Source organism: Marmota monax, unplaced genomic scaffold (assembly GCF_021218885.2).
Source record: "Marmota monax isolate L192 unplaced genomic scaffold, Marmota_monax_Labrador192_F-V1.1 WCK01_AAM20220418_F8-fsc00108, whole genome shotgun sequence".
Taxonomy (NCBI): domain Eukaryota; kingdom Metazoa; phylum Chordata; class Mammalia; order Rodentia; family Sciuridae; genus Marmota; species Marmota monax.
Genome location: NW_026694593.1, coordinates 2046163 through 2059818, shown reverse-complemented (window position 1 = coordinate 2059818; position 13656 = coordinate 2046163). Strand labels below are relative to the sequence as shown.

The window sequence follows — 13656 nt, the reverse complement described above, 5'->3', positions numbered from 1 at the left end:
CCCATTTGAGCCCCTGGGGGTGGAATGACAGGGGTGGGGGGAAGGACCCCTAAAAACCCACTAGCCCCCTCTGGACTCTCCTCACCAGGAGAAAAGGCACTAGAACCTTCCTCCCGGCAGCTCCTGAGAACAGCAGTCCTAGAATCCCCACCCTCATTATTTAAAGAGGAAGAGGGGACTTTCTTCTTTCTCTCCCCCTTAGGGATTTCTGAAAGCAAGAGAAGAAAAACAGTTCCCAGTGAGAACCCTGGTCTTCCTGTCACTGAGCCAGGGAAAAGTGGTATTTCATCAACACACAGCCACCCCCCACCCCCCACACACACTTTCTTATTTTCTCCCCCAGATAGGCTTCACAGATGACGGCCGTAGAACCCCAGCTCCCTGTTGGGACTGGACATTTCCATCAGGTCTCGGGTTCACTGCACAGCTCACTTGCATTTTTGTCTTATTTTGTTTTTCTTTGCCTAACACTTTTTAAAGCGGATCTTTTGGCGGTGGCCTCACAGCAGCTACTCGGGGAGTAGACAGGGCACCCCCTTCCTGAAAGCTAACTAAGGGAAACAGAAGGCGTCAAATAGCTTTCTAATGAGCCTGTTCAGGGGACAAACGCCCAACCGTCAGGCCAGTGCCCATACACCCAGATAATGCCGCCTGAGGGGAGGGGAAGCCCGGACGGACTGTGAAGCCTTCCCCAGGACAGTTATAAATAGTGTGGTGACATGCAGAGGAAGGCACAGCTAAAAAGTTAGCCGTCCCCCTGTGGGTTACAAACGCTTGACTCATTTGCTGACTGTCCACAAAGATTATAAATAAGTTGGTCACCATCCTGGGGGGTGAGAGCCTGTTTTCACACTGCCAGAAGTCGTTGGCCCTCCTCGGGGACAACACACTCAGTGTGACCTGTGACAATCAAATGTGGCCCTGGAGTCCCTTGGCAGCTGGCTCTCAGGCTACTGCCTGTGGTCAAAGCCTTCACAGTCTTCTGCCTTCTGGAACTCTCCAGGTCCTCCCCAGCGAGGGTCTGGGAAAGGAACCTGTCCTATTCCCACTTCCCAGCATGCCTGGACCATCGACACCGTGCCCCAGGGGTCCTCTCAATCACACTAGAACCCGCTCTGACAGCCACCTGCCCACCCCCAGGGGCACCTGGGCCTCGCAGGAACACAGTCATTCACCCCACAGCACCTGCTTCTGCACTGCCTTTTTGGAGACAGGGCAGGGCAGGGCAGAGCCCGGGACTGAGATGCTACTGGGGCTGGGGAAGCGGCTCAATGGGAAAGTGTTTGTGTAGCATGCAAAAGGCCCTGGTTTGATCCCCAGCACCAAAAAGTAAAAAGAACGGGGTACCATTGACCATTCCAGATGGAGGCCAGAGGTGGACTCCCTGAACCCTGTGCATTCAGCAAAAAGACAGGCAGCAAGTCGGCCCTGGCCTAAGGGATACCATTCTCTGTGAAGAGTGAATGGCCAGGAGTTGACTCCTCTGGGCATGAGGAGAAGCCTGCCGTCTGGGTGGCCTCCAAGGTCAGAGGTGAGAAAAGCAGCTCCTCATGGGAGTAGACAGGGCGCCAGCAAGCACCTTCGCGTGGACGCCTCTGAGTGCAGCTGAGTTACCTGGGCAACGGACCCAGCAAAGGTGCAGGGAGGAGCCAGAGGCAGCCGGAAGGAAGGAGGGGCAGGACGCTGGTCGCCCAGGCAGGAGGGGCAGGGGGTGGGCAGAGGATGGCTCTGCCTGAGAAGGGAAACTCAGATGAATTTTGAAATCGAGGGTGGGGAAGTGTTTGAGGTGGTACAGGATTAGTGCAAAGTGCCCCCTGCTGCGCCAGAGTGTCCCAGCCTCCCACGAGACCACCCCATAGCCCTGGTGACTGGCTCACTGGAGAGAGGCCACAGCCCCACCACCATCAAGCTGGGGAGGGGGTGGGGGGGTCCACAACCCGAGGAGGAGGGGGAAGGCAGGCCGGCCCCATCTCTAACTCTGGACCCCGGAGAGGAAAACCAGCTCTAGAAGAAAATAAAGAACAATAAGAAGGACCCCAAATCCTCTTTGCTCTGACCCTGATAGAGGAATAGTGAGTATCACCAAGATTTCTCAACAGGATCTGGCCCTAAGCTGCAGAGAGGAAAGCCACTCATTTAAGAAAAGAAAGAAAGCAGAGTCCCCACTCAGGTCAGGGGAAGCCCAGTGCCTTTAGACCTATTAGGACCATCTCGGCGTCTCTCAGAAAGAGCAGCCGCCTCGTACCTGCGCCCTGCCTCCCTGCTCCAGGCGGAAACCCCAGCGCTCAGCAGAGCCGCCTGCCAGTGTCATCGCCTACGGCCTGTGAGGGTGGGAGCCGGGGATCATTCTGTCCTGATTTCTCAACCTCCTCACTCACGCTGGCTCCCCTTTGCATCGACTCTGAACCCGCTCCGGGTACGTGCCGTGTTCCTCCTCAAGAGACCAAGCCTGGGTAGCGCATCCCTTCCCCAGAACAGATACCAGCCCAAGACAGGCAGAAAAGCCACAAACCCAGAAAGAAAGGCTGAGAACTTCAGAACCCAGCGACCCGGGCACAAGGCACAGGCACATCTTCAATCACTGGGGGAAACAATAGTGTCCTCCTCCTAAAGGCCTTTGAGAGGGAGCTGCCACCAGAGATGCAAAATTACCCAGCCTGACTGGGGTGCCCACGGTCACCCTGTCCATCCTCCTGCCTCACACTGGCCAGCCAAGACAAGCATCACACAAGCTCTGAAGCAAAATGGAGTGTCACTCATCTGTCCCCAGGGCTACTGGAGTGTCTCTAAGCTCTCCCATGGCAATTTTTCACCCTAACCCAAACACTCCTGTCCCAGAGCCCATTCCTCCATGAAGCTGGGGGGCAGATGCTCACCTCCCCCCAAAACAGACCCATGGTTAAAAGTGGTCTCTGGCCACAGTCAGCCCCCTCTAATAACTTCTCTCCTCCAATAACAAGTCTTGGTTCCCACTGATTCTAGAGCCAGAGTTAGATTAATTTTTTTTAAATCTGTCTCTCTTCTTACCATAATCACAAGAGGCCCCATGTATTGAGCCGGCACCAGCTGAGTGCCTTACGCTCCTCTGACTCAATCTCCCTCTTGACGGCTGGGCAATGGGTTCCAGGCTGCATGACTTACCCAAGATCACACACTGGAAGTGGCCGACCTAGGACTCCAACCTTGATCTGATTCTTTGACACAATGCCACCTGCACCCAGGCAAGACAGGGATATCCTCCCCATCTCCCCACTTTGGGTCCACAGGGCCTGGCACATACAAGACGCCCAGAAAATAGTTGTCCCATAGGTGACTCAGAACATGGGGATCCAGATGGAAGGACAGAGGGTAAGCAGGTTAAAGGGAGCCCTGCCTGCCCCAATCCCAGCCCAAGGGTGCACAAGAAGAGCCACCTCACCAGCTGAGGCAAGCAGGACCCTCTGTACCGTTGCCCTCTCTGTGCCACCACCAGTCAGAGGGTCAGTGACTTAGGAACAGAAGAAGCCAAGCACCTCGGGTCACTTCACCCTTCAGTCACCCACAGCCTGCCTCCCCAGCTCTGGAAAAACCCCTTTCCCTGAGCATGGCCACTGTCTTTGAGCTCAAACCACAAGGGTCACCGAAAGAGGATGCGCTGGTGTCGCCTCTTCCCCTCGGCCCCTGCCCTTGGGCCTTCCTAGGTTCTCCCCTAGGAAGGACTGCTGACCCCCCGGGAATGACTGGAGGGATACAGGGCTTGGCCCAAGGTGGCTGCCAGCCCTATCTCCGGAAGCAGAGCGCCCAGCAGGAGAGGTGACTCTGAGAAAGCAGTGAGCAGAGGGACCCGCAGACTCAGAGGCTTATTTCAAGGAATGACTCAGTGAGCTGCGTTTCCAGGGGAAACCCCACTTGCTTCTCTGCTCACCGAGGGGCAGGAGCTATTTAGACTGAGCAGCTTCCCAGGGCTGCCCTCGGCTGGGGCTGCCCCCCCCCCCCAGAGCAGGCGGGTCCCCGGAAGACCCTCTCTCTGCCTGGGAGTCTACACTCTGAATATTCAGGTTGCCTGACAGGTCTGCCCCACCGGATTCCAGAGTGGGCTAGCCCGCCCACCCCTGGTTAAAGCGACATGCTGGGAATGGGGGAAATCCGATCAGCACCTCCCAGGTTTTTGCGGCTGGATTTCAACAAGGAATGTGACAGTCTCGCAGCAGCTGTGCCCGGCCTGAAACAAGCTCTATTTGAATCCTCCAACAGCTGAGCCCCTCCCAGCCACCCGCCAGCCAGCCCAGCCACCCCCTGCCCAAAATGACAATAAATAGAGAAATCCAAGCGAAAAGCAGGCATAGGCACAAGTATCCGTCTCTCACACACACGCACACGCGCACACACACACACCCCGACAAATTGGGGCTGAGGGGTACCGTGGGAAGAAAGACACTTGTCCAGGGGTTCCCCAGGTCTCCGAGCCTTCCAGCCCACGGCAGAAGGGCTCCCTGGCAAGTAGAGCATCAGCGGAAACCCACCTTCCTCCACCTCCACTCCCCCTGCAAGGAAAGCCCCTTGGGGCTCGACTGAGAGGCTGCAGCGGTGGGGCCAGCACCCCCTGAAGCCTGTGCCTGCCGTCTCCACCCGGGCGCACTCACACATGCCCTCATCTTTATTTATCCCGAGGAGAAGGAGTTGGGGTGGGAGGGGAGAACCGGGGCTGAGCTGGGGGCGCTGGCTCGCGGGGACCGCTGGGGAAGCCTGTCATCCCATCCCAAGGAGAGGCGGTCCCCCCAGGCTGAAGCCAAGGCGGTGCCCATCTGCTCTGCCTGGGTAACACCTGTAGCCATTTTTATCAAGGGATGTTTATGAGGCAGCAGCAGGTTTACCCTGAGTCCTCTTTCCTGAGGGAAGAGACTGCTGGTTTCCTCCGCCTGTATTTTTACCCCAATGCCCTGGGGAGACTCAGGTCACCCGGTGCTTTTCTATTTTGCCCCGAGTCTCTTGGGGGAAGAGGAGGGAAATAGAAACTTGGGAAGAGAAGGAGAATAGAAGGGACTTGGGCAGTGGGTACAGAATCCCCCACCCCCACCCAGACATTTATTTCTTTTTTATCCTGGGGAAAATGGAGTGGAGCAGGGAGGGAGGAGAGGAGGGGAAGTCGAAGGAACTGGCAAACACATCAAGGCAGAGTGTAATTAATTGGTGCGTTAAGCTGCTGGGTTATGCTTTAGTACAAGTGAGCCAGGAGGAAAAAACGATTTCTCAGAAGGGATTCTTTAATCCTCCCTAACACGGAGTCTGCAAATTAGACACAGTGTATGGGGATGTCCCCCCTAAAAGGAAGTGAGGAATGAATTCTCCCGGGATCAAGAAGGAAAACCATGGGAAGTTAGAGTGTTCCATATAACTGAGCTAATGCCTCTCCCACCACCACCTTTCTCTCTCTCATTCTCTCTCTCTCTCTCTCTCTCTCTCTCTCTCTCTCTCTCTCTCTCTCTCTCTTTCTCCCTACATATTCCTTTTGTTCAAGGTATAAAGAGAAACCACAGCCCCTACCTTTGAGTACAAACCCCAAGACAGCTCGGTCTCTATCACCATAACAACAATTCCAAACATCCCAAAAATCAGAGCATAGTCACTCAGTCGCTTTCTCTTTTCAAACAGGGCCCTCCTGTGTCCCAGCTTATAGCCAATGTTTTGGTTTTTCCGCTTGTTGGCTTTGGGGAAGGTGGTGCCGCTGGCAGTGGTGCCGGCATGCTGGTGGTTGTGGGTAGCGTTGGGGTGATGGAGCAGGGTCTGGTGGGCATGATTGTCCTCCCTGGAGGAGATGACGATCTCCGGGGGGTTGCTGGGGCTGAAAAGCTGGAGGGGTTGGCCCTCGGGCTCGGCCTCAATGAGGTTCCTCCGGGAGGCGCTGAGGCGGCTGAGGGGCTTCATGACCCCACCGCTGTACTTGCAGGAGCTCATGGCGATCTCTGTGAAGGGGTTGCTGTCCCGCCGGTGGACCAGGGGGCTGGCCTGCCGGTGCCGGCTACCTCCTCCAGGCCCACTTGTGGCTGTGGAACTTGGAGAGTGGCCAAGCAAGTGGTCATTGAGATTGAGCTGGCTGCCTTGCCTGGAGGAAGGGTGGAGGATGGCCGTGGAGTTGGACGAAGGGGGGGCCCTGAAAGCAGTGGGAGGGGAGTGCAGCAGGCCAGGGTGGACAAGCTGGCTCTGGAGTTGGGCGAGCTGAGACAGGGGATGCGGTGGCTGCTGCTGCTGCTGCTGCTGCTGAATCTGCGGAGGCTGAGGCTGAGGCTGCAACGAGGGTCCTGGGGGCTGCTGGGGGGCTGCTGGGGGCGCTGGCGGCGGTGGCTGCTGCTGCTGTTGCTGCTGCTGCTGCTGCTGCTGCTCATCCCCAGAGGATGGACAGGGGCACTTGGGGTCTTCATCCAGGTCCCCCACCCCCGAGTCATGGAAGTGCCCAGAAGTGTCCATCTTGGGGCCTGGCTGGATTCCCTGCAGCACAACCCCCCACCCCAAAGCCACCCTCGCTCCAAAGATGTCCTCAAAGAAAGCCAGGCATCCAAGCTCCCCCACCAGAGTGTCTTGGCTCCAGTCCTCTCTTTGGCTTGCTTCGGTTCTCTGGGGCTGCCTGGAGTCCAGACGCTGCCTCTCAAGAATGCATTGTATTGGGCAGTGAGGAAGGGCAGCAGGGGAGCTTGGAGAAGGAAGGAGCGGGGAAAGAACTCTAGCTCAGGAGGTGGTCCTCTAGGAGCGCGTGAGGCCAGGCTGAGCTGCACTCCTCGCTGGCTCGATAGCTTCGCTTTCCTCCTCCTGCCACTGTTATACTGTAAGCCAAGCCCACTTATTAGCAGCTGGTCTCATTGGCTCGGCTCAACTCTCCAACCGCCTCCTAACTCCGCCCCCCTCCCAGGCTCCGCCCCGAAGGAGGGGCCTGCAGTCCTAGGCTCCCTGCCGGGCGGCAGCGCAGCGAGGGCTGGGAACTGTAGTTTTTGCTCCACGACCCTGGAGCAGAACTGCTGCCGCCCTCTTTCCGTGACAGGTATGGCCGAAGTCCGCAAACCCACGGTGACCAGGGTTGTAAGCTCCCGCGGGGACAGTGGGAAGGAGGGACAGAGGGACTCCTCAGAAGGGACACTGTCACCTTGATGAGGGGCAAGAAGCTCAGGAAGACAAACGTTTATTAAGGCACAGATTGTTTCGCACATATTATTCCAGGTACATCCTCCCAACACCCAAGGAGGCGGGCATTATGTTCCCATTTTACCAAGGAGAAAACTGATGCTCGAAGCTGTTGAGTAGCAACGTCAAGGTCACAGAAGCAGAGGGAATTCACTCCCTCTCACTGTGGATAAACTCACCTACCACTGATGGAGCTCCTGGAATGTATGTGCACCCCCTCTCTGTCATTTCCAACCCCTACATCAACCCTATGAAAATGATGTCATCATTCTCCCTTTACAAATGGAAACCGTTGGAAGAAAGAAAGGGTGGAGAACATTCAAGCACAGACAAATTAAGAAACTTGCCAGATGTCATTCAGCTTGTAATTAAAGATGCCAGGGTTTTGAACTTAGGTCAGTCTGACACTCCAGTTCTCAAAGTGGTTGTTCAACAAACATTGTTCACATGACGGATGAGAACGAGCCAACGAGAATCTGTCCAGGAAGAACCAGCTTCTCCAAAGCAGGGTGTGTGAGGCGCACAGCACAACGGCTCCAGCCTCTTCCCTAACAGCTGGGCATGGAGTCACTAGAGGATCTGGCAGAAAGACTGAAGATGCCCCGTGGTCACCCCCTGCCTGATTTTCCCCATGGGGCTCTGAGAGTTGGAGCTGGGAACAGCTGCTAGCTTCCCAGGTTCAGAATCATCATCATCAAGTATTTATTAAGCTCCCACTGTGTGCACAGGGGGTTCGAAAGGGATGGGGCCAGAGCTGAATTTATTTCCATTTTAAACTGCAACAGACTTAGGGATTAGAGAGAAAGACACTGTTATGGAATCCCCCAAGCACACCTGGGGTCTGAAGACATCTGGGCTGCAGGTGTAGCTGAGTGGTAAAGTGCTTGCCTCGTATGTACCAGCCCCTAGATTTGATCCCCAGCATCACAAAGGATAAAAAATTTAAAAGGAGGGGAGGCCTCTTCCTGTCTGCTTCCTGATTCCCCATCACCCTTTGGCTTCTGTTCAGCTCCTTCCCTAGAGGAGAAGAGGGAGAGTGAGAGACCCAGGCACACACACACACATACACACACACACGGAAACACACAGGCATACACACACTGCCCTGTGCACACACAGATGCACACACGATTCCTTTGAAATCAGCTCTCTTGAATAGTGAGCAGCAAGTGACCAGGTCAGGAAGGGGCAGAGTTTCCACCCAACGAGCCCAGAGGCCCCTCCCACGTATCATTGCTCACCTCTCCGATCCCTGATCCACCATGAAAACAGAGCTGCATATTACTATAAGCCACACCCCCAGACACCTGGACAATTAAAATTTTCTTCCACAATAATCTTGATTATCATATTATCAGTGATGTGGTCACACACACACACACACACACACACAGACACACACAGAGTCATTGCACCAGGGTCTCCTGTGTTTTCCCGTGGCCGTGTGGCGCACCTGCAGGGAGCCCTGCCTGCCCTCCTCCTCCTGTGTGTCTTCTTGATTTCTGTCCCTCTCTCTCATCCCCAAACAGAGCCACCTGTTTGGTTCAAGGCTCCAGATCACCTGTTTAGTTCTAATGATTTCCTAATAAATTACCATTAACATGGTGTCAGTAACTGAAACGTGCTGTTAGTATTGGCTTTTAGTACCTGATACAACTTCCAGACTGTGAAAAAAATCAATTAAGGGGGCAGACCCCTGGCATTTCTGTGCCCACTCCACCTCATGAGCTACCTTCTGCCTAGGCTCACCTTTCCAGGCCAGCTTCCTGACCCTAGTTCCCTGACTATTCCTGTGAGAGCATGTCCTGCCATCACGGACAGGGGTGAGAAACAGCCTGGGTAAGTCCAAGCTCCCCAGAGCCAAAGGCAGAGGTTCATCTGGGAAATGGCATTACCAAGGCAGCTCCCCACCCCACCCCCCCCCACCCCTGGTTAGAGCTACCCCATCCTAAACAGGAGGCGGACAAGGTCATGGTTAGAGACGGGGCTCCAGAGTCAGACTTTCCAGTCTGGAGCCTTTGCCTGCCCTAGGATGTCTACATAGCCACCGGCAAGATGACCTCTGGTCCTCAGCTTCCTCTCTGTCACGCAGAAGTAATAAGGGTCCCTACTCATGGCGTTTAGGAGAATATTAGAGGTGAGTCACTAGTAGGGGGGGCTATCCCATAGGGGGCAGCCCTGAACCCCTCAGGATGTCCTGCAGCTGGCCAGGACTGGCTCTTAAAAGATCATTGTGCCCATTTCTTCCCGGCTCCGTGTTCAGCGGTGTCACATCTGTGTCTTGAAATCAGTTGTGATGGGGGTTATTTTCACCACGGAAACCAGCAAACCTGTAAATCAGGGCTTGCTTTGTCCTGTAGAGGAGCTGAGTCTTGATGGCTGTTAAGCTGATCCAGAGCACCCAAACTGCTCCCAGCCCCGCCCCAGATCCAGACTGCGCCCCCCACCCTCTTCCAGAGACCAGGCTGTGCTCCCCTGCTGCCCTCTCTCTAGTTCCAGCTGTGCCACTGGCTCACTGTGTGACCTTCAGCCACTAGTCTATACTCTCGGCTCCAGTGAGGCAGACCTGACGGCGAGCGCCCATGGGTCAGTGAACCAGCGGGGAGCTGCCCCGCCCAGGCCTGCTCCGGTCAGCCTTTCTGGTCTGCCCCTCCCGTGCACAGCGTTCAGATGTCTTCCACCACTGCTGCCTGTCCAAGTCCCCAGTGTCGGGAAGTCCCCAGCTCTTGCCTTGATCCCCAACTACAACCGCGTCATCACAACAACCCATGAGCTGGGGTCATTGCTCATTTTATAGATGAGAAAATAGATGTATTGACAGGTTTTAAAACTTGGCCACTCTTACTAACTAGTGGCATTGCTGGGATCAAACCCAGGCCCATTCAACCCCCAAATCCAAGCACTTGACATGTGTTTTGAAACCCAAATTTTTAAGATTCAGCCAACCCTCAGCTTGTGGCCTCACTGAAGAAACAAGTTATGTGCCTCTGGGGGTGACAGAGAACAACAAATCAGACCACAAAATATGGTTGTGACACTAGAGGTGACTGAGGGCAGGGGATAACCAAGGGAGGCTGTTGCAGGATGAGCAACCACCCTTCACACTGACCTAAAATGAAAGGTGGACACATTAGGCCTCTCTAGTCTGCAAATATGGCGGTCACGGGTGCAGCGGAATTTCTTACCTCTAGAATACCCAGAGAGTAAGCAAGGACATGTCCACCAGACCCAGGAAGACCAGCTCCACCTCAGGCGTCCTCAGCCCTGCCCTCCTTTCTGACAGCCTCCCTCACCACCTCCTCCTGAAGGGCCGGCATCACCAGCCTCTGGGAGCTGACCAGCTATTCCGCACCTCCACGTCGCTCACGCCATTCCCCCGACGTGCTCTTCCCACATCTTCACTAACACATTTCCCTTTGCCCTTAAAGACACGGATCAAGGTCTTCTTCCTAAGACGCCTCCCCTGAGCTCCGAGTCGGGGATCTCACTCTCCCTGTCTATTCAATCTCTGAGAAGCAGTACATCTCATGTCCTTTGTGTCCTTTCCCCAGATTGTGACCTCCTTGAGGGCAGGAATGATGGCTTCTTCAGGCCCGTGTCTGCAGCTCTTCCCCAGAACCAGGTGCACAGTGGGGGCTTCACAGAGATCAACCGTACTGACTGAACTGGAGACTGGGGAGAGTTCATTTGGAGGTAAATAAAAGGAGGTCGCAGCACTTTTCACAACAAATGACAAGCACAATTTCCCTGTCAGTAAAATAAGTGAGATAGAAGAGATGATTTCCAAGATCATTCAGCTTTAAAATTCCATAATCTGTGGTCTATAGATGTTTTTATCCCTAAAAAGTAGAACTAACTGGAAAGTGATGATTCGTAGTTTATCTGGCTGTCTTTCCCCCAAGTCTGTACCTTTTGAGAGCAGAAGGAGTCTAATTTCATTTGGTATCCCCAGTACTGAGCAGGGTGCCTGGCCATGAATACACTCACTAAAGGTTTATCAGAGGAATGGACGGATGGATGATAGAGGATGGATGGATGGATGGATGGATGGATGGATGGCTCGTGAATGCAGGGGTGGGCCAATGGATAGATGAATGGTGAATGGGCGAATGGGTGGATGATGGAAGGATGGATGGACAGATGGATGACAAGTAGATGGATGGATGTTGGATACAATGACAGATAATAGTGCGTGTTCTATAAAAGCCAGTGGTTGGAGAGATGTCCTTGGCCTTCTGGAGACAATGTCATAAAGATCAACCCCACTTTCCCCAGATCTTGTACAGGTAAGTCAGAGACAGTCCTAGGCTGAATGGCACACCCGCTCCCCCAGATTCAATCATTGTTCTGATCTTACCTCGGAACTTTGTTGCTCTAATGATACAAACCACTGTATTTACACAGTACTTCATAGTTTTCCAACGACTTTCACATAAATCACTTCCTTTGCACCTCCCAGCAGGCCTGGAAGGCAGGGGGCTCTGTTGCCGTCACCCCTTCAACTGAAGTTTAGAAAGTCTAAGTCATGCATTCAGTGTCACCTATCAGCCGTGAACTTGAACGGGGGTCTCCTTCCTTCTCCTTGGAATGCCTTCCCAGTGGCCACCACGCCACTAGGATGTAAGGAGCAGCACCAGAGCCACCTCTGTCCCCTCCGACCTCCTTCCTTTGTCGGCTCTCCCAGCTCTACGTCATTCCCTTTTCTTAATTTCCTGGTACTTTGTATCTCCCTGGGGACACTTTTCACTTTCCTTGCATTGGTGCTATCTATACATGTCTTTTCTCCCTGCTTTTGATTTACACCATAAGGTCCTTGGTGAGAGTGAAGTACACACACCCACACACACACACACACACAACGGAGCTCACCCTGTGCCCAAATTGTGCATTGAATAAATAAATGAGGGAGTTTATACATGACTGAGACTTTGGCCATTTCCCTCCTGGGGTACTTGACCCTGATCTGCTCTATGGCCACCAGGGATGCCAGGGACGCAGGTACCCCTCTCCCATCCGGGCTCCTTTTCTCTGGGTCCCTGGATATCCAGACCCTAGGGTGAGGCCCTTTATAGATAAAGCCCTCCTAACCCTCCCTAAGAGTGAAATGGGACAACCACATCCACCTGCCACCAGGCCACACACCACAACTCTTAGCCACCTAGGCAGATGGAAGATTCCCCAGCTTCACACCATCTCCTCATAGTCCCCCATTTTGCTGGAGAAAAGCTGAGACGCTTTGCTTTGGTCGGGGTGTCACCAGAAAGGGAACATATGGAGGGACACCCACCCTGTGCTACGAGGTCTACTCTGTGCGTGTGTGGTTTCCATAGCTAAAGGGTGACATTCACATCCCCAGTGGACAGCCGAGGAAGCGGCATCAAACTGCAGAGAAGGTGACAGGTTTGCTCTTAATCACAGAGGAGGCAAGAGGCCAAGCCATGAGCCAAACAGGCCATGCCCCGTCCACTCAGTCACTGCCACGGGGCTAATTCCCCTCCGAGAAGATATTCCTCCTGCGCAGATCCTCCAGGAAAGCCCGCTGGTGGCAGCTGGAGAACAGCTCCGGAACAATGTCCGTCTTCTGCCCCTGAGACTGCGGAAGGCCGGCTGGTCTTCACACGGGAGAAGATGGCGTGGGCCGCCCGGGGCTGTGACCCCTCTGCTGCCATTTTCCTGCCAGTGACCATGATGACCATGGCTCTGAGCCTAAACTGATCATCCAAGTCCCTCCACAGCTGGTTTGTGAAAACAGGGATACGTGTTTCTCCGGCCCCTCTTCCATGGCTTTGCTGTGGGAACTTGGTGTTCTGGCCCGATGAGTCAGTCCGGATGGGAACGCTGATTTACTGGAGGCGTTCAGGGTCAGAGGAAAGGTGCTGATACCGTGTCTGGAAAGAAGTGTATCTGGGAAGAAGGCATGGAAAATGGGCACAGGGTGCCAACTCTGTCCCCACAATGCCCTGCTGGGCTCACAGGGAACCAGTGGAGTCATTCACAAACTTGCAAACTGTAAAGTGCTGCCCCTGTGGACCAGGCAAGTGCAAGGACCAGTGACTGAGGGAGGGAATCTGGAGACCCTGGCCGGTGAGGGCTTAGCATCTGAGCCTCACTCTTAGAGTCTGGGGCCACCCTAAGGTGTCTGCTTGGGGCCAAGTCAGTGGAGAGAGCCTGTCATCTGCTGGGCTGGGTCAGTGGTTGAGTCCTCTCCCAGCTCATGCTGCAGTAGAGATGATGGGGTCCCCCATCCCCTGAAGACTCAGCAGGATTTCTGTCTATTTTGTTCTCTGCTGAATCCTCAGTGCCTAAAACAGTGCCTGTCACAAAACATGCTCTCAATTAAGACTCACTGAAGAAATCAGTTCCTCGGTCCCCAGAGGGGGGAAAAAAAGTCTATAACAGATTCCCAAACCCAAAGCAGGCCCCTGAGCTGCCCAAGGAACAACCCAGAACCGGGGCAGCTATAGCCCCTGGCACAGAAAGGCAGCCAAGGTCCTGCAATCAGAG

General features: G+C 54.4%; 1 protein-coding gene across 1 annotated transcript in view; it reads right to left on the bottom strand.

Moving 5' to 3' along the window:
• The window catches only part of Kcnn3 (potassium calcium-activated channel subfamily N member 3), a 151165-nt gene extending 144382 nt beyond the window's left edge, over positions 1 to 6783 (bottom strand). Inside the window, exon 1 of the mRNA XM_046421881.2 lies at positions 5524 to 6783. Within this exon, the coding sequence (XP_046277837.1) occupies positions 5524 to 6444 (921 nt within the window). The 5' untranslated portion in view covers positions 6445 to 6783. The remainder of the gene's footprint in view (positions 1 to 5523) is intronic.
• Between the last annotated feature and the right edge of the window lie 6873 nt (positions 6784 to 13656).